The sequence below is a fragment of the Aspergillus affinis genome, assembly GCF_023601865.1.
Source record: "Aspergillus affinis strain CMG 70 chromosome Unknown NODE_10_length_487445_cov_86_957759, whole genome shotgun sequence".
Taxonomy (NCBI): domain Eukaryota; kingdom Fungi; phylum Ascomycota; class Eurotiomycetes; order Eurotiales; family Aspergillaceae; genus Aspergillus; species Aspergillus affinis.
This window is the reverse complement of record NW_026515791.1, coordinates 278,839-301,565: the sequence shown is the minus strand read 5'-3', so window position 1 is coordinate 301,565 and position 22,727 is coordinate 278,839. Positions and strand designations below refer to the sequence as shown.

The 22,727-nt window shown below is 52.9% G+C and overlaps 8 protein-coding genes across 8 annotated transcripts; 5 read left to right on the top strand and 3 right to left on the bottom strand.

Annotated features, from left to right (window-relative positions):
* Positions 1 to 97: 97 nt before the first annotated feature.
* pmt4 (dolichyl-phosphate-mannose-protein mannosyltransferase) lies at positions 98 to 2,563 on the top strand (the record flags this gene model as incomplete). The annotated part of the gene is made up of 3 exons (XM_053096400.1): positions 98 to 331; positions 400 to 2,044; positions 2,106 to 2,563. 3 exons carry the CDS (start codon positions 98 to 100, stop codon positions 2,561 to 2,563), a joined length of 2,337 nt encoding a protein of 778 aa, XP_052959561.1.
* Positions 2,564 to 3,960: 1,397 nt separating this feature from the next.
* Positions 3,961 to 5,070, bottom strand: KD926_000490 (pirin family protein; the record flags this gene model as incomplete). Its single annotated transcript, XM_053096399.1, has 1 exon — positions 3,961 to 5,070. The coding sequence occupies one exon, from the start codon at positions 5,068 to 5,070 to the stop codon at positions 3,961 to 3,963; it is 1,110 nt and encodes a 369-aa protein (XP_052959560.1).
* Positions 5,071 to 5,894: 824 nt separating this feature from the next.
* On the top strand, positions 5,895 to 6,917 carry KD926_000489 (uncharacterized protein; the record flags this gene model as incomplete). Its single annotated transcript, XM_053096398.1, has 1 exon — positions 5,895 to 6,917. The coding sequence occupies one exon, from the start codon at positions 5,895 to 5,897 to the stop codon at positions 6,915 to 6,917; it is 1,023 nt and encodes a 340-aa protein (XP_052959559.1).
* A 483-nt stretch (positions 6,918 to 7,400) lies between these two features.
* KD926_000488 (MFS transporter) lies at positions 7,401 to 9,124 on the top strand (the record flags this gene model as incomplete). The annotated part of the gene is made up of 3 exons (XM_053096397.1): positions 7,401 to 7,476; positions 7,551 to 8,479; positions 8,531 to 9,124. 3 exons carry the CDS (start codon positions 7,401 to 7,403, stop codon positions 9,122 to 9,124), a joined length of 1,599 nt encoding a protein of 532 aa, XP_052959558.1.
* Positions 9,125 to 10,843: 1,719 nt separating this feature from the next.
* KD926_000487 (PRKCSH domain-containing protein) lies at positions 10,844 to 12,915 on the top strand (the record flags this gene model as incomplete). The annotated part of the gene is made up of 3 exons (XM_053096395.1): positions 10,844 to 10,912; positions 11,117 to 11,392; positions 11,455 to 12,915. The coding sequence occupies 3 exons, from the start codon at positions 10,844 to 10,846 to the stop codon at positions 12,913 to 12,915; spliced, it is 1,806 nt and encodes a 601-aa protein (XP_052959557.1).
* Positions 12,916 to 13,828: 913 nt separating this feature from the next.
* Positions 13,829 to 17,628, top strand: KD926_000486 (cytoskeletal protein-binding protein SLA1; the record flags this gene model as incomplete). The annotated part of the gene is made up of 5 exons (XM_053096394.1): positions 13,829 to 14,026; positions 14,231 to 15,553; positions 15,626 to 15,656; positions 15,716 to 17,533; positions 17,603 to 17,628. 5 exons carry the CDS (start codon positions 13,829 to 13,831, stop codon positions 17,626 to 17,628), a joined length of 3,396 nt encoding a protein of 1,131 aa, XP_052959556.1.
* A 1,119-nt stretch (positions 17,629 to 18,747) lies between these two features.
* On the bottom strand, positions 18,748 to 21,012 carry KD926_000485 (putative C6 transcription factor; the record flags this gene model as incomplete). Its single annotated transcript, XM_053096393.1, has 1 exon — positions 18,748 to 21,012. The coding sequence occupies one exon, from the start codon at positions 21,010 to 21,012 to the stop codon at positions 18,748 to 18,750; it is 2,265 nt and encodes a 754-aa protein (XP_052959555.1).
* Positions 21,013 to 21,406: 394 nt separating this feature from the next.
* On the bottom strand, positions 21,407 to 22,645 carry KD926_000484 (phosphosulfolactate synthase; the record flags this gene model as incomplete). The annotated part of the gene is made up of 5 exons (XM_053096392.1): positions 21,407 to 21,899; positions 21,979 to 22,061; positions 22,127 to 22,244; positions 22,295 to 22,332; positions 22,403 to 22,645. The coding sequence occupies 5 exons, from the start codon at positions 22,643 to 22,645 to the stop codon at positions 21,407 to 21,409; spliced, it is 975 nt and encodes a 324-aa protein (XP_052959554.1).
* Positions 22,646 to 22,727: the final 82 nt, after the last annotated feature.

Sequence of the window (22,727 nt, the reverse complement as noted above, 5' to 3'; positions counted from 1 at the left end):
CTGTGTCTGTTTGGAATTGCCTATGCTGACCCCTTACCGCGACCTCCAGTACTTCTAACTGGTCTCTCCAATCGTTATCCAATCTTTACCCGCTACCATGTCTTCGTCTCCTTCGCCCTCTCTCCGTAAGAGAGGCGGAAAGAAGGAAGCTTCTCCTGCGCCGTTGGATGGCGGTGCCTCTCCTTTTTCTCAATCCGCAACCCCCAAGCCTAAGTCAGAATGGGATTATCGGCTGGCCATAACCGTTCTGACCGTGCTGGCATTCGTCACTCGATTCTATAAGATCTCATACCCCGCGGAAGTAGTGTTCGATGAAGTACACTTCGGCAAGGTAAGACCTGGGATATTCTGAGCCAGCTCGTGCTCCCCGGGACACAACCTCTGACGTGGTCCGTTTAGTTCGCATCCTATTACCTACAACGCACCTACTTCTTCGATGTGCACCCCCCGTTCGGCAAGCTTCTCTTCGCTTTCATGGGCTGGTTGGTCGGTTATGACGGCCACTTTCTGTTCGATAACATCGGCGACTCGTACGTCGAGCACAATGTCCCTTACGTGGCTCTCCGTGCCATGCCCGCAACTCTCGGCGCCTTGACCGTCCCGGTGGTGTTCTTGATCATGTGGGAGTCTGGATATTCGTTGCCTGCCTGTGTTCTGTCTGCTGGCCTTGTTCTGTTCGACAATGCGCACATTGGTGAAGATCGGCTCATTCTCTTGGATGCCAGCTTGGTCCTTACCATGGCACTGAGCATTCTCTGCTACGTCCGCTTCTACAAGCTGCGCCACGAGGCTTTCGGCCGAAAGTGGTGGAAGTGGCTCTTGATGACCGGTGTTTCTCTCAGCTGCGTTATCTCCACCAAGTACGTCGGAGTGTTCACTTTCGTCACCATTGGAGCCGCCGTGTTGGTCGACTTGTGGAACTTGCTGGACATCCGCCGTGCCAACGGTGCGTTGAGCATGGTCGAGTGGACCAAGCACTTCGTGGCCCGTGGTTTTGCTCTCATCGTTGTCCCTTTCTTCTTCTATTTGTTCTGGTTCCAGGTCCATTTCGCCATTCTCACCCGTTCCGGCCCTGGCGACGACTTCATGACCCCTGCTTTCCAGGAAACCCTCAGCGACAATGCCCTGTCCGCGCAGTCAGTCAACATTCAATACCATGATGCCATCACCATCCGACACAAGGATACCAAGGTACTCCTGCACAGTCACTGGGAGACGTATCCTCTCCGCTATGACGATGGCCGTATCTCTAGTCAGGGCCAACAGGTGACCGGATATCCGTACAACGACACCAACAACCAGTGGGAGATCATTCCGACCGTTCCTTTGGAACTTAATGAAGGCGAAGGCCACAATGTGCACAACGGTGATGTTGTTCAGCTCCGTCACCTAGGCACCGACACCTTCCTCCTGACGCACGACGTTGCCTCTCCCTACTACCCGACGAACCAGGAATTCACCACCGTCTCCCAGGAAGTGGCCAATGGCGACCGACGCAACGACACCCTGTTCGAAATCAAGATCGAAAACGGCAAGTCTAAGCAGGAGTTCCGAACCCTTTCAAGTCACTTCAAGTTGGTCCATGTTCCTACTCGGGTGGCGATGTGGACTCACACCACTCCCTTGCCGGAGTGGGGATTCAAGCAGGCCGAGATCAACGGAAACAAGAACGTTCTCCAGAGCAGCAACTTGTGGTTCGTGGACTCTATCGAGTCGCTGGAAGAAGACAGCCCCCGCAAGCACAAGGAAGAGCGCAAAGTCAAGCAGCTGCCCTTCCTGCGGAAGTACCTGGAGCTCCAGCGAGCGATGTTCTTCCATAACAACGCTCTGACTAGTAGCCACCCGTACGCCAGCGAGCCCTTCCAGTGGCCCTTCCTCTTGCGCGGTGTCAGCTTCTGGACCAAGAACGATACCCGGGAGCAAATTTATTTCTTGGGTAACCCCATCGGATGGTGGATTGCTAGCAGCCTGTTGGCGGTGTTTGCCGGTGTCATTGGAGCTGACCAATTGTCCCTTCGTCGTGGAGTGGACGCCGTTGAAGAAAGTGAGTACCGGCCTTGGTACCGAATCCCCTCTCTAGTCCATGAAACTAACTTTTTCTTCAGTTTGGGGCCCTGGAGCACGATCTCGTCTGTACAACAGCACCGGTTTCCTGTTCCTCTGCTGGGCAGCTCACTACTTCCCCTTCTGGCTGATGGGTCGTCAACGTTTTCTGCACCACTACCTGCCCGCCCACCTCGCCTCGGCGCTCGTGACGGGTGCGCTGGTTGAATTTATCTTCAACCTCCAGCCAATTTCCGTTGGACAGGGCTCGACCGACGGCGAAGACGACCCTTCAGGCAAGGCTAAGGCCTCCACTTCTGTCCGCCACTTCGTTACCGCCAAGGAGCGCATGGGCACCAAGTCCTTCGTCGCTGGGTGGATTGCGACCCTGGTCATCTTGGCATTCACTTTCTGGGGATTCTGCTTCTACGCTCCCTTGACGTACGGCACCCCCGGGCTGGATGCCGACGGTGTGAACGCACGCAGATGGCTGGGCTACGATCTGCATTTCGCTAAATAAAAACCACACACCGCAACGGCCAGCGTCGCCGTCCGTTGTTGACAGCGACAATTCACAAAACAAATGCACCCAGGATTGGCTTTTTTTGTCTCCCCTCGGGCGTAGGCGCTCACCCGCCCTGTAGATTATATTCGTGCTTATGAGCAGGTCTTCCTTTGTTTGGCCTATAGTTATGATGTTTCTTGGTGGGAATTCGGAGGGTCTCGTCGATAATGCACTGAGACTGAATTGGTATATCAATCACGAAGTGAAAGGGGTTATGTCTTAATAAAAATCCCTGGCCCTGGCTGTTATCCCAAGTGGAGTTTTGGGGGGTGATTGGATTATTCAAGTGAACTAGAGCGACGATCCGTTTTTCTGCTAGCACCCTTTTTTTTCCCCCTTTCCTTTTCTTTTTCTTTTTTCTCTCTGTTGCATCTTGTTTTGTTTTGATATCAAAGGTTTCTCTCTAATCTAAAAGACTCGAAATAGCGTTTTCATTTGCAGATCTACAGTCGATCGATGGATCGATCCAAATTCTATTAACCTGATGAAGACTATCTATGAAAACGCTAAGCTATGTCGGCGTCTCGCTGATCAAAGCAGAACGTGTCCGTACGCTATACAAACCCCAATGCCGTAGACAAAAAGTAATACAAAACACAAAACAGCTCGCCACACGCCTGCCGCATGTCTACCACGCTCTCCCAAGCGCCGTACACCCCTCCCACTATGCATGTGTTGCCTCTGCGCGCGTCACGGTGGTGGTCGCCATCATCTTCCTCCCCTAGATCGAGCTTGGTTCCCGGAGCCTTATCCTTATCCTCTTCTCTCAGCTTAATATTGCTGAAGTAGGCCTGCTTGATACATGGATTTAACGACGCGGCGAGTCACCTGCGGATATTTAACAACCATATCATATTTCAGTGTACGCCCACGCAGCCCCTCGATCGAATCAAGGTGTTCTATTAACTCCTGCGGTAGGTAGTGTGCAGCGAGCACTCTGGTAAGATTTACCTAGGAGCTTGCAACTTTAGATTACACTTGTATCTACCCGAGTCCACCTGTTTTATCTTGTAGAGGAAGTGCCTAAATCCTATCCTCATAATGCGCATCTGGATGACAATCGAGGCGTGCAGCTTACTGAGGTGTCCGTAGCAGATCTTACGGGTGCTTCCGTGACACACTTGGTCTTATAGAATAGTCCTTTCGGAGTAGAACGACCAACTACGGGAGTAGAAGAGAGTAAGTAAGTGCAGCACTTATATATCAATTTTGCGAACCAAGTCAAATAAGAATATAGTGTACAGAGCTAATTGACTGGGAAAAAAAACAAACTGAAGTAACGCCTAACAAGAGTATCATAGCATATCATAACAAGAGCCCATTCAACATTTGTTCACCATTTCGCAACCTCCCTAGAATGCCATCCTCTTGCCGATCTCACTCTCCCACCCGCGGGTCCTCTCAAACCCGTTCGACGCGGTCTGGTAATCCATCATGGCTTGGTAGACCTCCTCCTGGCTAGTCAGGACGAAGGGGCCGTACTGTACGACCTTCTGGTCCAGCGGCTGGCCGGCGACTAGCAAGAAGCGAGCCTCAGACTCGGCGTTATCGGGCACGGACGCCTCGACGTAGTCGCCGGGCTGGTCGAAGACGACGTTGTGGAATTCCTTGACCAGCTGGGTGGAATCGTTGGAGCCGAACACGGTGGTGCCGGCCAGGGTGTAGGCAAAGGCGTTCCAGCCCTGCGGCAGAGGCTGGGCGATGCGGCCACCGGGACGAATGGTGACGTCCAGCAACCAGACGGGGGTGTAGGCGAGGTCGCGCACGGAGTCGACGCCGTGCGACTGACCCGAGATGACCTTGACGGTGACGCGGCCATCGTCGACAGACGCGGCGGGGATCTCAGTAGCGCGGAGGTCGCGGTACCGCGGCTCGCACATCTTCAGGTGCTTGGGCAGGTCGACCCACAGCTGCATGCCGACGTTGGGGGAGCCGTCGGGGTTCTCGTGCGGCATCTCGGCGTGCATGATGCCGCGGCCGGCGGTCATGAACTGCAGGTCACCCGGTCCGATGGTGCCCTTGTTGCCGGCGAAGTCCTCGTGGTCAACCCCGCCGGAGAGCAGGTAGGTGATGGTCTCCTGGCCGCGGTGCGGGTGGTCGGGGAACCCGGCCCCGCGCCCGATCGTGAAATGGTCCAGCATCAGGAAGGGGCTGAAGTTGCGCAGCTTGGCGGTGCCGACGGAGCGGCGGACCCGCGCACCGGCGCCCTCGGCTTGCTCGATGGCCAGGAAGACCTGGCGGATTGCTCGAGGAATGGCCATTTCGGTGACTGGAAACACGACAGGAAGTGGATAGAGATCGTGCGACTGAATGTTTCCGGTGGTGATAGGAGTAGTCGTGGGGTGTTGGAAACGCTGCAGCAGACTGGAGACTAGCGATGTAGTAAAGGTTGATCTATAGGTATAGAACAGTGGAAGGAGGATAGCTGTGATGCCGATGAAAAAAGACAGAAAGGGCCTCATGGACGCGACGAGCGGCTTTTTATACAGGAGCGGGAGTAGAGTGGGAACTTGGTAGAAAAGACTAGAGCCATTGGACGAAGTTTGTCACGTCTTATAAGGACTCGAATAATCATGAAGTGTGAACTATGGAAGGTGGACTGCTAAACCTTAGTCGGAGATTATTGAAGCTGACCAAGACTCCCGTCAGCAGGCGCTAAACCCCTTGCGGCCGTCATTGGCAATCAGCGGGTCCGCACTGGTTCAGTCATCCCGGAGTAACACCGCCACACCTCCACGTGACCTAGCCTGCTTTGTAATTCGGTATTCCGAGGCTTGTTATCAGATCCGAAGCCCTACATCCCAACCCACTAGCTGATTTCAATAGGTAGGGTCTCTTTGGCTCACCGGTCCGGCATCCCCAATGGCAAGGCGATCGAACGATCTCACCATTCTCTCGGGAAAGATGGGTAAGATGGAAGAAAATACAGCTTTGAGGATTTATGCAAGCTGCCTGATTTCAGCGACGGCTGGCTGAGGCTTGGCCTCTTACCGTTTTGGTCCATCTCATTGTGTTTTTGCATCCAGAAATGCTACCACTTACACAACGAGATACCCACTTTTGGAAGGCAGCCCCGGAATACGTTGAACATGAGCTGCGTGAGTCACAGATCAACAGGAGACTGAATCGATGGATCCTATTCGCTGGCCAGATGTACTTAGCCGCAGACCGGATTATAAATTCGGATTATAGATTATAAAAAGGGGGGCTTACTGCCATATCTTGCAGACACGACACTACCATCTCGCGACCTCACAGCTCTATTTCGAATCCTTTCGTCAGAAACATGATTGCATCTTCCAGCATAGTGCCTCCTGGAGGCCTGGTACTCGTTACTGGCGTCACAGGTTTCATTGGCTCGTATATTGCGAACGGGCTGCTTGAGCTTGGCTACAGAGTGCGCGGAACCGTCCGCTCGAGTGAAAAGGCAGCCTGGGTGACGCAAGCCCTGACCAAACGCAACCCTTCTGCAGATTTCGAGGCTGTCATTATATCAGATCAGAATGCCCCCGGCGTCTGGGACGCAGCTCTCAAGGGTGTTGATGGCATCGCCCATGTCGCAGGAGACGTGAGCTTCGGACCCGACCCGACCAAAGTCATTACGCCAAGTGTAGAAGCTCTTCGAAGACTTCTTGAGGCTGCCAGGAAAGAACCTTCAATCAAGCGTTTCGTATTCACCAGCAGTGATCAAGCAGCAAGCAATCGTTCGACTACTCGAGAGATCCCGATCAATGGGGACACTTGGAACGAAGAGGCCATCGAAGCTGCGTGGAAACCACCCCCTTACGAGGCGGAACGTGGGTGGGACGTTTATTCTGCTCTCAAAGCGCAAGTCGAGAAGGAAATGTGGAAGTTCAGCCAGGAGGAGAACCCGAGCTTCGTGGTGAACTCTGTTTTGCCAACTTACACAATAGGGGCCATCTTCGACGAGCAACAGGCTGGTAGCACGGCGAAATGGTTGCTAGACTTCTACAAAGATCCATCAAAGGATGGCTTCATGAGAGGTTTCGGAGCCTCGTATTATGGTTATGTCGGAGATGTGGCGCTCTTGCACATTGGTGCGCTGACTCAAGAGGAGGTAAAGAACAAGCGCTTGTTGGCATTTGCGGGCCGTTTCAATTTCAATAGTTGGCTCGATGTTTTCCGCAAACAAGACCCCGGCAAGCCTTGGCCTGAGGATGATCCTACCCAAGCGCTGGATACAAGACGAGTTAATGGTGAAACGGAATTGGATATACTAAGGCAATTTGGGAAGGATGGTTGGACAAGCTTTGGGAACAGCGTCTTGAAGGTATTGGAAAGTCCTTGATATCTAAAAACATGAATACATTTGGGGTGTGAGGTATGCCTAGTGCAGGTCTACTTGGAAATTGGGTTGTGTTTCACGCTTCTAAAACATTGTACTTGGTCTTAGAAACGTCAACGTTGTAGTGGTTATTGCTGGCAATGCGGATAACGGCTCATGAAACCTCCTTGATCAGCTATCTTGTGTTTTGGTGCTACTACTAGTTAAGTAGTTATGGGTGGGCGGTTTATGTAAGGACGTCGGGAGCGGGACAACGGAGACTTTTGATTTAGTACTATAAACAGTTATTACTCCGGAAATGGATTCTGACAAATCGGCATCTAGATAGCATCAAAAGAGACAGCATTGCGCTTTCAGATAGGTGGGTTTAGTTGCGCCTTTCTCTTTAGTTCCCTCTCTTTATCTTTTATAGATTTAATTCTTTTTCTTTTTCCGCAAACCTCTTCGCCTATTATTGCAGTCAAGTAACATTCAATCCTATTTACAATGACCGCCTCATCTCTAGAAGGGCAGGAAACTGCATCGCATCCTTCCAAAATTCCACCATCGAGGCATGGTGATGGTAAGTAGCTCTCAAAGATATCCTGCAAAAGCTGGAGACCTTTTGAACGCGTTGACTAACTCATACAGATTCAGGTATAGGTTCTGCACAGACTGCGAGAGATGAATACGTCTACATTGCCGATGGCTACCACTTGATTCGGCGGATCATCTTCATCATGACGGTGTGTTCATCCATGTTCACCAATCAGTTGGGCCTATGCAACAGTCTCACGACACTGGAAATAATCGGAGAGTCCTTTGGTGTCACCGACCCTGGTAAACTCTCGTGGACAATCTCTGGCTACGGCTTGACTCTAGGCACATTCGTCTTGATCGGAGGACGTTTGGGTGACGAGTTTGGCAACAAGGCAATCTTCATCATCGGTATGGGCTGGCTTGCTTTGACCAGCATGATGGCAGGAGTCTCTGTCTACTCCAGCTACCCCGTCTACGTCCTTGCTCGTGTCTTGCAGGGCCTTGGTCCCGCCTTCACTGTGCCTAATGCACTCGCCATCATGGGCAAATGCTTCTCCCAGGGCCCTCGAAACATGGGGTTCGCATGGTTTGCTGCATCAGCCCCAGTCGGTGCGATGGCAGGTCTCCTCTTTGGGCCCCTCTTCGCCATGGCTTGGTGGCCATGGATCTATTGGAGTCAGGCTTTGGGGGTTGCCTTTCTCTTCGTCCTCGCTATCGTTGCAATTCCAAACATGCCTGTCGAGGGTGAGCAAAAGCAGCGACGAACGATTTGCGAAACTTTGGACCGCCTTGATCTCCTGGGAGGTGCAAGCGGTGTGACAGCTCTGGTTCTGTTCAACTTCGCCTGGAATCAGAGCCTGGTCACTACGTGGGACGAACCTTACGTCTACGTATGCCTGATCCTAAGTTTCTTGTTCCTAGCAGCGTTCTTTTACATCGAACTTCGCCTAGCTCGCTATCCAATTCTACCTGTCCACGTTCTCACTTCCGACATCGCCTTCGTCTTTGGTTGTACAGCAGCAGGCTGGTCCACATTTGGCATCTGGGTAAGTACTGATCTTTGCCCCGAAATTATGTCAAACCAACGATGTGTCTAGCTTTTCTACGTCATCCGAATATGCCTCAATATCGGTGGCCAAACTCCCATTCAACTGGCTGCATGGCTTTCTCCTATCCTCGTCACCGGCATATCAACAGCCTTGGTCGTTGGCAAGATAATCAACAAGGTTCCAGCTTCGTCCATCATGTTGTTTGCAATGCTTTGCTACTTCATCACTTCCCTTCTCATGGCCTTGCGACCCGTACACTCGACGTACTGGACCTACTTCTTTTTCGCCACCATCATCGCCACCTTTGCAATGGATTCATCGTTGCCTGCTGCAACGATCATCTTCTCGAACGCAGTGCCTCGACAGTACCAGGGTATGGGATCCAGTGTGATCATGACGATTGTTGTCTACAGTATATCGCTAGGTCTTGGTTTCGCTGGTACCATTGAACTTCAGATCAACAATGGCGGACACACCGAGGCAGACTTGCTTCATGGTTACCGGGGTACTCTCTGGTTTTCTGTCGGGTTGACAGCATTCGGCACTGTCCTCGCCCTTGTCTTTCTACTCAAAGACCATCGAAGACGAAAGTTGGCCAAGAATCAAAAGGAAGAGGAAAATGCTGATTCAACGGAGGCTTGAATGGTTGAAGGGTTTTTCAATGTAATGGCGTAGTCTTGGACTGATGCACGTTGGCGTGGCCTCACTGCTTTTTGGTGGGCGTAAATCTTCTGGAAGTCTTCGTTTGGTTCTAGGTCTTCACAGGTGCATGCGACCAGTTGCTCGTAATCGTCGATGATTGCTGTGTTCTTATCTGTTACGGCACCTTTGTCACTGATCGACAATGGATCCCCGGAAGGGGTTTTCGAGTGGAGTTTATAAAGATATGGTGGCTGTTCCCTTGCATTCCCTTTTCTCTAAGGATTAGTCTTTGACTGTATATACATACTACCGACTAATCCAATTGACTCAGAGGCATCTCCGCTCAACCTTACCATATATCGTACCTGGTCACTCACTGCCCTAACAGCATCCGTAATATGGTCTTCGAGCCAGGTCAGGGCTCGTCCTCAGTAAAGTGAAGCTAAGTATGCTGCTTGTGCTCAAGCGTCGGTAAAAGAAGTGTAAATTGGGGCTTGTGATGACATAGTATCTTCCAAGGGTAGTTGTCGTGGTTCTGTATCGCTTATCGTAGAGACATAAAAGGGGTCGTGATTATCATAGGCTTCAGTATTTCCAGGGAGTCGGGAAAGTTTGTCGTTGTCACGGATGGATGATAGAGTATCTGATGCAGAAAGGCCTTCGCGTTGAAGTTGTCGTCTTGTTTCGGCTTCAAGTATTCTACCAGGAGGGATGGAACTCAGAGAGAGTGGTTAAAGAAGGTCAATGTACGGTAATACTCTCTTGCATTCTTAACTACGGTTTGTCTCCGTGAGGAGGGGAGTACATGAGTTGTCAATTGGATCCGCAACCACTAGGCCTGCCAAGAGTACTCCAGGCTTTCGAGGTTGCATCGATGGCCCTATCTTACCGCGATCGGTTTTGGACGGAGCATAAGACCGACCGAGCATTGAACCCTTGCCGAGGAACGCAAACTCGATACGACCGTCGACTGATGTCATCTCTCAGGCCTGTCGGAACTGTCCACACAGAAGTCTCAACTTCATTGATGGGTGGTCAAAGTATCTGCGACGTGGGCTATTTCCTCTGTTGGGGGTCGCCCTCATTGCGTCTCGGAAATTCGGAAAATCAGAAATATGTCGGGCATGCAGAAATTTTAATTCCCGGCTACGCAGGGGCACCAATATCAAAACTGATATCCGATACGTCAGAATCAACCATGCAGGAGTCTTTGTCGGCCTCATCTCCCAGCCGGCATATAGAGAACTCATCGACATCCAGTATGGATAACGGGTTGCTTCTGCCGGCTAGTTCGCGGCGAATCCACCGGTTCAACAAGAATCTTCGGCGTTACTCCCACATGAATGATGTCAGAGCGATGGAGTACTGTACCGAGGAGCCGCTTCCTCCAGGCACCCTGAAACTATCTCTGCATCCAAAGGCTCTTTGGCGATCTCTCTTATAACACCGTATCTACCGGCTAAGTTCGGAAAACATGGTACCCGACGGAACGGTCGGTAGGCATAGACCTGTTTGTTCACTGATATATGTGCCCGGTATTTAGATTTGGTTTTGGATAGGGCAAACAATGCAAAGATCAGTCGTCAGCCAAGTATGAAGTTGTCTCTGCAACGAGGTGAACGTAATCATTAGCACGAGCCCTTCTTCTCAAATATTCCCGTAAGTCTATAAGAAAGTATCGCAGTATTCTCTCCTTAATAGCATTTAAACCACGACACAATGAGTTCGAAATTTGACTTTATCATCCGTGGCAGCGGCACCGCTGGTTTCGCAGCGGCGATATGGCTGGTACGATATGGAGTTCGCTGCAAGATCGTAGAGTCTCGATCTGGGCCACTGAATGTTGGGCAAGCAGATGGCATTCAAGTCCGATCTGTGGAAATTTTCAAAAGTTTCGGTATGGTCGAGGAACTGCTCAGAGACGCCTAAAAACCATGAAGGTGACCAACCCAGATCACGTGGTGATAAGCGATAAGGCATGACTGCGGCCAGCGTTGCCTTTTCTCCTCGCGGCGTCTCCTCTTTACCCCGGATTACGATGATCATGTCCTGCTAGAATCCCTCTCGTTTGCTCTCGAGTCTCTGCGTAGGGCCCCACTCTTGCTCTCGGTCTCATTACGGTCCATCGTCTGCTCGTTGCGTGACATCAGGATGGCACGACGCTCGCGGATAGTGACGCCGCTACTGATGCTGGCATGTGCCACTTCCACTGCCTGGGCCAGCAAGAAGGTCTTTAATATCCACGACGATCTCCTCGCCTACCCTCAAGTAATACAATCCATAGCAATCCCCCTGGATGGACGGCTCACTAATGCGAAACCTGACTCTAGTACCAAGTGCTATTTCCGGACGGCTATCTCCTCGAATCACATGCTCAAGAACTCCTCTACTCCCAACAAGACGAACATGTCGAATACAATGCTTTCGATAACGAGCCAACATACGTAGGCCAGAACCAGGCACAAGTCGCCTTGCACGATGTTACCCACGGTAACAAAGGCGGAAGCGGAAGACTGCGACGAGAGGAAGGGGATCTGGTCACCTACGAAGAAATGGCTCTAGAAGGTCAGCGATACCTGTGTCGCATTCCCCACGTCGAGAGGGAGGACCAGAGTAAATCCAACGGCACCCAGGAATCGAACGAAGCGGAAGAGAAACGCGAATTGGCCCGGGCAACGGATCGGGGGATGGAGCTCTTGCGCGAGATGGAAGGCAAATGCATGTACTACGTGTCAGGGTGGTGGTCCTATTCCTTCTGCTACAAAAACCAGGTGAAGCAGTTTCACGCGTTGCCGTCAGGGAGCGGCATCCCCAACTACCCTCCCATGGAGGATCCCACCACGCATTCCTTCATCCTCGGCCGGTTTCTGCGGTCGGTGGGCGGCGATGACGAGACGGAAGACACGGATACCAAGAAGACCACCACGGCTCTCGCCGAGCTGCAAACGAAGGGGGGCTCGCGCTATCTCGTGCAGCGTCTCGATGGGGGGACGCGCTGCGATCTGACGGGAAGGAACCGGAAAATCGAGGTTCAGTTCCACTGCCATCCCCAATCCACGGACCGCATCGGCTGGATCAAGGAGCTCACCACCTGCTCTTACCTGATGGTGATCTACACTCCGCGCCTGTGCAATGACGTTGCTTTCCTGCCCCCGCAGCAGGAACAGGTGCATTCGATCGAATGCCGAGAGATCCTCACTCCGGACGAGGTGCCCGAATGGGAGGCGATGCAGGAGTACCATCATTCCCAGCGACTGGTCGAGGCCGCAGAGACCTTGGAGTTTCCCATTGTCGGAGACATCCAGGTGGGAGCCCAGAAACTGGTCGGGTCGGAGGGCAAGGTCATTGAAAAGGGCCGCGTGGCTTCTGCCGGAGAGGAGAAGGTCGACACTCTGGCCAAGCGCGAGAACGGAGAAATCCAACGATTGTCGCGCGAGGAGCTGAAGAAATACGATCTTGACCCCGAGAAGGTCGAGGAGCTCAAGCGGCAAATGGAGGAGTGGGCCAAGGGCAAGGACTGGACGTTGGAGGTCGTCTTAGCCAACGGAGAACGGGGGCTGCGTGGGATCGTGGACACCGACAGCGAGCAGACCGAGACGGTCGATACGACGGGCAAGCCCCAGGGACAGGCACAATCTTCCGAGCAGGCCGGACAGCAGGATGCAACCGGTGAGAGGCAAAAGCCCGCGTCAGAGGGCGACCAAGCTAGTGCCGAGCAGAATCCCCAGGGAGAGGCTGGCGAGGGCGAAGATGTTGAACTCGAGATGGAGCAATTTTACATGGTGATTTGATTGAGGATGTAGAGATGAAGCTCTTATGTATTTCTTTTGCACTTTTTTTTTTTTGATATCCACCGTGTCTGTTCATAATGCATGTGCATCCTGTTGTGTCTCTTTGGTGTTTAGAAGCTGGAGCCGAGTACGGAGTAGATGCATGATTCACGTAAATAAATACTGTGATTGGGAATTGATTATATTTCATATTGTATAATGTATACGATGATATCAGCGTCACAGCGACCACCTGCTCACTCTCAGGCCCGCGTTCCCGTCGATCGGCGGTTCAACACAGCGACAGGTTCACGAACACCAAACACACCACCCAAGTCAATAAATAGTCGCCTAAAGTAGAGACTTCTCTGGCAGGCACCAGCTACTCGGACAATTCTTCCCCAGAATCGAAGGCTGGAAGGTGCAGAAAAGGTGACGTGACCGCCTTCTGGGATCATCGACGAACACCCCATTTTACTCCTTATTACGCACGCTCTCGTTCTTCTCTCCCCACTCTTTACTCTCGCCTTGACTGACGCTGTCCCTTTCCCTTTCCTTCTCTTTCCTCACTTCCCTCCCCTCTCCGATCTACGCGGGTTCCTGGTCGTTCCTACATCCATCGCCCTCCCCCCCCCCCCCCCCGGGACTAGATCGAGGACTAGTCTTTAATTAACTCATTTAAGTACCTGGGAACTGCCAAGCCTGTCGGTGTCCTCCACCCACCCTCGACTATCCTCCTCTCCCCCCCCCCCGACCGGCCCATCCACTTCCTCCCAACCTCCGGCTTTACCGCGCACTCGACCTCCTAACAGACTGGAATCCAACACCCCGTTCTGTGTGACACCTGTTCGTTTCGGAACGCTGCCTGCAGCAGCCCACCCCTCCCGCAGCTGCTGAAATCTGGTCGTCGCTTTGCTAGCGATTGCTGCCCAAGATGGGTTTCCTAGGTGTATATTCGGCCATTTACGACTACCATCCCCAGGCGCAGGGGGAATTAGAGCTTCGCGAAGGAGACCTACTGTATATTCTGGAGAAAAGCGACGAGGATGCTTGGTGGAAAGCCAAGAAGAAGGCGGAACGAGACGACGAGGACGAGCCTGAAGGTCTGGTGCCGAACAACTATGTCGAGGAGGTAAGAACCCACGTTTGAAGATTCCCTTCTGCTGGTCGGTTTGCGCGGAGAATGGTCCTAGTGGCTGGAGTTCTCTGGGAGAGTGGCTGAATCTGTTGATGGTTGTTCTCACTCAGGGGTAGTTGATTGGAGGGACAGAACCCACCGAGGTAATGGTGAAAGTTGCATTTGCTGACCGGGGACAATGTCCATTCTCATCTATAGACTCAACCAATCCACGCGGCCAAAGCGCTTTACGACTACACGCGCCAAACGGACGAGGAGGTATCCTTTTCGGAAGATGCGGAGCTGATGGTGTACGACACGTCGGATCCGGACTGGACCTTAGTTGGTGTTGGTTCGGACTTCGGCTTTGCCCCTGCAAATTACATCGAAATAGAAGCGCAGTCCGCCCATGCTCCAACGCCACCTGCCATCTCGTCTCCCCCAGTCGAGACCCCCCCTCCCAGTCTTCCACAACGACCAGCCGCGGTGCCCGCAGAGGAGGAAACCCCGGAGCCCATTGCCAGCCCTGCCGTTGACAGGCCCCCCCAAGATGGGGCTGCCGCTGCAATTGCGAACATCATCCACCAGCAACATGCATCCCCCACGCAGCCGGAGACCCCCCGAACTGTGCCCCCTCCGCCTCCGCCTCAGCCAACCTATGAGCCCGAAGAAAGCTACCGAAGGGAGCCTTCTCCGCCGCCCCCGGCCTTGCCCCGGCGTCCCCCGTCGGAACAGATTTCCTCCCCGGTGCGTTTCGATCTCCCGCCGGAGCCCTCTCCGCCACCACGACCTCGGGTTGCTTCCATTCAGGCAAGCGATCGCAAAGGTCATGTACAGGAATCTCCTCCCTACAACAGAGTTGGGCAGCCTGCCCCGCGCTCGCCCTCTGGATATCACATCTACAATATCAATGAGATGGTCGAGGTGATGGGCAAGAGAAAGAAGAAACCTACAACTCTGGGAATCAATGCGGCCACCGGCACCATCTTCATTTCGCCCGAAGATGACGGCGAGGACCAGGAATGGACCGCCGATAAGCTGTCGCACTACTCGATTGAGGGCAAGCATGTCTTCGTCGATATGGTTCGCCCCAGTAGAAGTATCGATTTCCATGCCGGAGCAAAGGACACCGCACGCGAAATTGTCTCCGCTTTGGGCGAAATCTCGGGGGCTTACCGTGCAGAGGGTTTGAGGGAGGTGATCGCGGCCGGATCAGGTGGCGGCGGCCAGAAGAAGGGACAAATGGTGTACGAATTTATGGCTCAGGGTGATGACGAGGTGACCGTGGCGCAGGGTGACGATGTCATCATCCTCGACGACACCAAATCCGAGGAGTGGTGGATGGTGCGGCGCTTGAAGAACGGCAAAGAGGGCGTGGTTCCAAGCAGCTATGTAGAGATCACCGGCGTCACGGCCAGTCAGTCCCCCGCATTGGACTCCGGCTTGTCGAATGTCGAACGGAATCGGATCGAGGAGTCTAGGTTAGCCAAGGAAGCGTTGCGCAAGTCAACCATTGAACCGAAGGACACGCGCAGCCCTGAGGTGAGTTTCTTTAACAATTACCCCATGTTGGAGAGCTAGATATGCTGACGATCGCTTGCTTTGCGACGACAGAAACGCGACAGTCGAAGCAGCCATAAAGCGAGTAAGTCTTTTGCTATTTTCATCTGTCGTTGCTGTCGATCATGCTAATGCCATTGATAGAACCGGATCCCAACAAAACGAGACATTGGACCGACCGGACCAAGACCTTTACCGTGGAGGCTCAGTTCATCGGCCTTCAAGACGGCAAAATCCATCTGCATAAAATGAACGGCGTCAAAATCGCAGTCCCAATCACCAAGATGTCAGTCGAGGATCTGGAATTCGTGGAGAAGGCCACTGGCGTGTCTTTGGATGAGGACAAGCCTCTATCCGACATTCGCCGTCGGTCTCAGAAGATTGAACCCGAGCCCGCTCGTTCCTCGGGCGAGGCCAAAAGAGCTGGCGCTGGAGCTGGAGCTTCCTTCCAGCAGTCGGACTACGACTGGTTCGATTTCTTCCTGAAGGCTGGCGTTGGTCCTCATCAGTGCGAGCGATACTCCCAGAACTTCATCAAAGATTCGATGGACGAGACTATTCTTCCGGAAATCACCCCCGAGGTTCTTCGCACGCTTGGTTTGAAGGAGGGTGATATCCTACGAGTGATGCGCCATCTGGACACGATTTTCAATCGCACTGGCGGCAAGTCGAAGCTGCGCAATGTGAGCTTCGGTGGCGAAGAAGTTATCGCCAACGGCGAGGATGGATCTCCTGGTGGCCTCTTTTCTGGACCGGGGGGCACGTTGCGTAACAACACTCGCAAGGGCAGACCGGCTCCCGCCGTTCAAACCAACGACGTCGTTGATCCTAAGGCTTTCGAGCAGAAGGACACATCTACACCGTCCGACCCGGACGCAACGCCCCCGGCTTCTGCTGCGACCGAGAAGCCGGTCAAACAAGGCTTCGATGATGATGCATGGGAGGTCAAGCAACCGAAGCAGCCTGCCACAACTGCGCCGGCTGCTGCTACTTCAAACTCGCCCCCTGCTGCGGCCTCGCCTGCCACGACCCAGGCCCCGTCCCAGCAGCAGTTGACCGGAGCATTGGCTGATCTATCGATCCTTCATCCTCCGCTCCAGCCCACTCCTACTGCCCAGCCTGCTCCTGCTCCCCAATCCCCGCCGGCCCCACCCGTGATTCAAGCCCAGCCCACCGCTGTGCCCGTGTCTCAACCTCCGCCACAGCAACCACAGCAGACCGGAGCCACCCCGGGGTTCTTCTCGCAACTCGGCCAGAACAACATGCAAGGGCTCAGCCCTCAAGCGACCGGCTTTCAGCAGGCCGCGAGACAACGTCCCCAGGCCCCGCAGGCTTTGGGTCAGAACACGCTGCTGCCACCTCCGCCCCCGCGACCCCTTTCGGCTCCTCAGAATTTCCCTCAGCAGCAGAACTCTTTTGGAGCCACTCCGCTGCAGCCTCAACTTACAGGCATCCCTCAAGCGGGCCCGCAAATTGCGCCTCCCGGACAGAGTCTCGCCGAGCTCAATCAACAGCGCTTCCAGTCAACGCTTCAGCCTCAACCGACCGGTTTTATGCCCCAGAACCAATTCCAGAATGGACTGATGCCGCAGCCAACCGGGTTCCAGCCACAGTCGCAGTTCGGAATTCAGCAGCAACAGACTGGGTTCCAGGGACTTATGCCCCAGCCCACCGGTTTTGGAGGCTTTCAGCCGCAGCCGCAGCAGCCGATGCAAACCGGTGTCAATTCCGTCCTTCCTCCAGCCTTGCAGCCTCAACCTACCGGTCTAAATGGTATTGGTGGTATGCCCTACAATGCGTCGCCGCCCCCGATCCCGCCAATTCCTCAACAGCCTACGGCGACGCCGCTGCAACCGCAGAAGACCGGCCCACCCCCATCGATCAGGTTTGGTGTCAAGCCCGAGGCTCCCAAGAAGCTTGCTCCACAGCCAACCGGTCTCAAGGCCAATCTTTCTCAAGCCAGTAAGCTTCCACTTCACTCCCTCTGTCCTTTTCCAGAGTCATATTTACTAACATGTTTCACTCTACTAGCGCCCACGAATCCGTTTGGCTTCTGATTTCAACTCTGCTGTATATATCTCTTTTTCCTTTGCGGCACATGACTTCTACTATACCTCGTTCTCGGATTTCGCTGGCGGAATTGCACGCGCAACATGGATATGAACTGTTGTGTTTCTTTTGATCTGCCTCTCTCACGCTGTAATGCGTATTCAACTCTAGTCATGGCCCACCTACTTCATCGTCGCTTTCTGAACCAAATGCCCTGAGGATAATTCTTTTCTTTTTCGTCTATACACTCTCCCATTTCTGTTGTTTTACGCGGCCTCAGCGACCTAGACATGTTCTTGTCCCCTTCCCCCTCCCCCTTTGCCAGTTTTGAGGCAATACGTAATTTTGGAAGACTGCGGCAGCTTTCCGACATGCCCATCTTGTCATTTTTCCTTTGTTCTACTCATCTACCATGTCATCGGTTTCTTTCATTACTTTTTTGTTGCACCCTCTTCCTGTTCTATACTTTTATCATGTTGTGCTGGTTGGAGGACTTGTTTTCTGCGCCTTCCCCTGCGTCTGCATGTCTTCTATTCCAGTTTTATTTTCTCTGATATTTCTAATTATGGGCCTTCTCTCTCGTTTCTCTCTCCCTTTCTTTTCGCATCGTTCGTTTTCCGTTCTGTTGTTTCTTTGCTATCTTTTGGTATGTATGTACGGTACATATAGGTTGTGTTTTATTTTTTATTCCACTTTTCAGACAAAAATGTACGCAAAAGTCAAGTCACATTTGATATATGTTCAAGGGTTTCCAATAGTAGTTGGTGGTGTGTCATGTCATGTATGTATGTACATCTCGTCTTTGATTCAAACTGCTAAAACGCCCTCAGCGCCTTGCCGAATCTTTCATCGTCATTCAACTCCTAAATGACCCAAGATCAGAGGAGCCCAGGCATGAAGTTGTCATATAGTAGGTAGTCATCAAGGTATCATTGGATAAAAATAGAGGTTAGATAGTAAGTTTCGCGTATGTGGTTTGTCAAGGCGATATGTGCGCCTAAGACCAATATCCGTTGGATAGAGAAAGAGAGGTAGGTATATGTATGAATAGTTGAAAAGAAGATAGGGTATATATGCACGGGTTATGTAGATGGGGCAGAGGGGGAAAAAAAAGGGGGAGGATAAGGTCAAGTATCCTCCCAGATACCAAACACAGGGAGGTCCTCGGCCATATAAAGGAGCCCGTTATCCGGGAGCATGACGTCCGACAGCGGGGTCTGGCCGCGGGCATCGGTCATGCCGGACCGATCGGTTATTTGCGGACCGGAGGGGATGGTACCACCTGGCGAACAACCGATTGGGATGCCGGTGGTCGTGAGAGTTGAAATAGCCGTGTCGTAGGGAAGGGAGGCGGCAGCAGCGGCAGCGGCGGCGCCTTCGGTCCCGCCGCAGAGGGCGTCCCAGATGTCGTTGTCCGGGTGTGCTGTCGCGGCAGCCGTCGGGTCGGGTGGTTGAGGGAGAGAGCCGGTGAATTTATCGGGTGACAAGGGAGAGGGGACGGTGGGTTCGTTTGGGCGGGTGAGTGGGACGTTGCTGTCGTCGTTATTATCTGTGGGGCCAGTCTCATGTGCTGGCCCAACTTGGCCGAAGAGTTGGTCGACCTGTCTGCTGCGACGCTTCATCCATTGGCGATTGCGTCGTCGCACGTATTCGGCCACCGCAGCACGGAGGTATTTGATGATCTGGTAGAAGCGACACGCATGCGGATCATGGGGGACGAAAAGACCGAGGAAATGTTCCGCCTTGCCCATGCCTTCTTCAAGAGGGAGCAAATTGTCGTAGTCAGCGAAGAAGGCTGCCCCCAGAACGATGGCAGAGTTGAACACCGAATTGATTAGAAAGGGCAATCGTCGCGGCAGAGATTTGTATCGAGAGAGTCCGTCAACAATGTTCAGTCCTCTCAATGCCGAGTAGACACACGCATCGGCAAAAAGAGCAATGCGGGAGCTGCTTGTTCTGGGCTCGGTGAAAGAACCCTGGTCGCTTTTATTTCTCACATACTGCGATACCCGGAAAATAAGGAACGGCCGAGTCAGAAGAATGATGGACCAGTAGTAGGAGCCGAAAACATGGGCCGCAGCTAATGTGGTCTCGAGGGAATTTGTTTCGAGTCGTTCCGTTTGCATCTGCAGAAAAGCAGGGAGATTTCGGACCCAAGCGCGATGCTGATTTGATATCGCGTCAGCCACATTGAGGGAAACAACTTGCTTCATGTAGACCTCGGTCAAGATTCGCTCGAAAATGCGGCTTAGTGAGACCACCGTCAACGAGAGTTGTTCTTCAGGCTGGAGACGCTGTTGCTCGCTGATGAGCAGATTTTCCTCGCGGGACTCGTAGTCAAAATCGGATGTGGCAGGAGGGCGGCCCAGAGAGGCACTGAGGAAGAGGTCCATCATGCGTAGACTTTTCCAAACGCGTTCCCTAGCTCGTCGCTCTCGCGTGCAGAACAACGCATTTGCATCTCGCCTATGAACCCCAACAGCATAGGCGGCCCTCAATGCAATTCCGAGGTTCATAAAAGCGCCGTTGCGCCGACAAGCACCTAGCATGTACATCGAGATCAATACATATGATTGAATGGTATAGCTGCTAGGGGTTTCGGTGAAAGCCGAGAACGCTAGCTGGCGGCCGCTAACAAAATATTGCTCGGCCAGAGTCTGATTGGTGTCCGATACTTGTGCGCCGATCGCAAGAACGAGGTAGAAGATGGAGCTCACGGTGTCTTCGTCTCCCGTGGGATTTTCGACCCAGCTGGCAAGCCGCGGATGGAATTCATCTAGGTCAAACAGATCCAGCAGGGGACTAGTAGCTAGAACATACTGACGAGCCAGGCGCTGGGCCTCTTCGTTGCTGGGAGGCGGAACTAACGGCCCAGTCTGGGTGGTGGAGCTACTCTGGAAGGCTTCGAGCATCGAATGGCGCGACGTATCCTCCGTAAACTCGCAATTGCCAATTGAGGAAGAGACAATGCGACGGACGCTCTGAAGGAAGGATAAACTCGCAGAGTCTCCGATGTACATGAATTTTCCTTGACCATCGCGAAGCAGTCTGGCCACCTTCGGTACCGGTGCTGCACCTTCCTTATCATCTGCAGCCTGTTGTTCGAGGTTGGCACTGTGGTCTTCTAACGAATTCAATAAGCGGTCCATGGCCGTCTCCCTCTGCGGTGTCGACACCATATGTTCGCTGAGCAGCATCGTCTCCTTAGACTGGCTACTAGGCCTGAGGAGGCGGGCTGGTTTGTCCGAGAAATGGCATTCCGGTTCCTTGTGGCGCTGGACGCAGATTGTACATGGCTGTTCTCCGTTACATTTCTGCTTTCTCCGCTTGCAGCTGTCGCATGCTCTCCTGCACCGCAGTCTGGCCCCGGGGGTGGTAATAGCTTTTGGCATGATGGTACACGAAGGATTGAATGTCGTTCAAAAGGCAGATCGGATTCGGAGGAGATCGAGGTTATCGAATCGCGGGGCCGTGCCGTTGCGGGCGACCGGAAAATCGAAACAGAACCCCAGCCAGACTAGCCGAGGCCTGAGTTTAACATCTCTTTCGGGGGGGTCAAATGAATCAAAGAAACGAGATGCGACGGACGGTTGGACGTTGGAAGTTGAGAAGTTACGAAGGTTTGCGCTGCTTTCCCCGGACTCGCCGCGGAGCGGCTTCCGCGGCTGACTAAGGCGTCCTCGAGCTCCATTCCGCATCACTACAGTGGATAGAATACTTATACATCAATTATTATATTATCCTGCAGAATACGCGATCTACAGTATATCAAACTAGTATCTAAGCTTAAGGCCGGAATGACACGATCTTTCCCCAGGTATCGGCAGTGCCCCAGATCCCGTGTCGGAGACATGACAATTGCACAATCTGGCTGTGGTCGACAAACAGGTTGACATCAATGCCAAACTCACGGATATACCAGTTGTATACCTTGGGATCCGCTGCTTCAAACATGACACGCTCAGATGGGAGCTCCTTCATAATTTTAGACACCACGTCGGTCCGCCACGACTCCACGTTCTCCGTGATGCCCTCAGACTCGATCATCAGGCGCTCAACGCCGGCTTTCAAGAACTTCTGGCCCAGGTTAACCAGCTTGCCGGGGTCGGAAGTACCAATTGCCTCGAGACCAGAAGCCGGTGTGTCGCCTCCAGCGCCGAACTGAATCCCTAACTCAGGTTTCGCTTTCAACTTGTAAGAATGGACCTTGTCGACCAGACGGAGCCAGTCATCTTCTGGGAAGGACAAGAAGCCGGACGATAGTTCAATGACATCGAATCTAGGAGACCACATTAGAAATGTCACGAGTTAGAAATGTCATGGGGGGGAAACGAGGGTTCCAAGGGGAATCAACGTACCCAAGATCTTTGCATTTGGTAAGATACTTGTCGAACACGGCGTTCGGGTCTGGGTGCGTGAGAAGATGCTCGGCCCAGCCGCCCTTTTTGGTGCCGTATAGCGATTAGAACCCATCGATCGTTGCTCAGGCCGATGTGAAATGCTCACCGTCGATACATAAACACCATGCTCATGAGTCAATTCGATCAGTTCCCTCAGAGGCTTCTCTTGGAATAGAGAGAATGAGCCACCTGCGAACTTCAATCCATCCACGTGCGTTCCCATGCTGCATGTATTGTTAACACTTGTTTGTACCTGCGGTCAATGCTAACTTACGTTTCCAGCACATCGGCAAGATATCTCTTACCCATCACCTGAGTCCCATCATTTAGTTTGGCACGTCTTCTCCCAGGTCTATGCACGAGTCGTTTGGGTGAGACATACCGAGTAGTATGGGCCTCTGATTTCAGTGACACCCTTGCTCCTTGGCTTTGGGGGTCTGGGGTTCGACCGGGCGAACCCAAACCCATTCTTGTCTTGGAGCAAAGTCACATCGTTGTCTGCATTATTCTTAGTCGACAAGCTTCGCACAGAAGGCACTGTTGATGCGGCGACCTTGGGGATCTGCCGTGAGGCGAGACCAAGCATGTTTCGGGCGGCGGCGGCGGTTTGAGGCACTGACAACATCGTGGCAATGGAAACCCCTTTTATTAACTGGGATATGAGAGCTGTATTGTTACAATGGATAATTCAATTGGTCGGTAGTGAG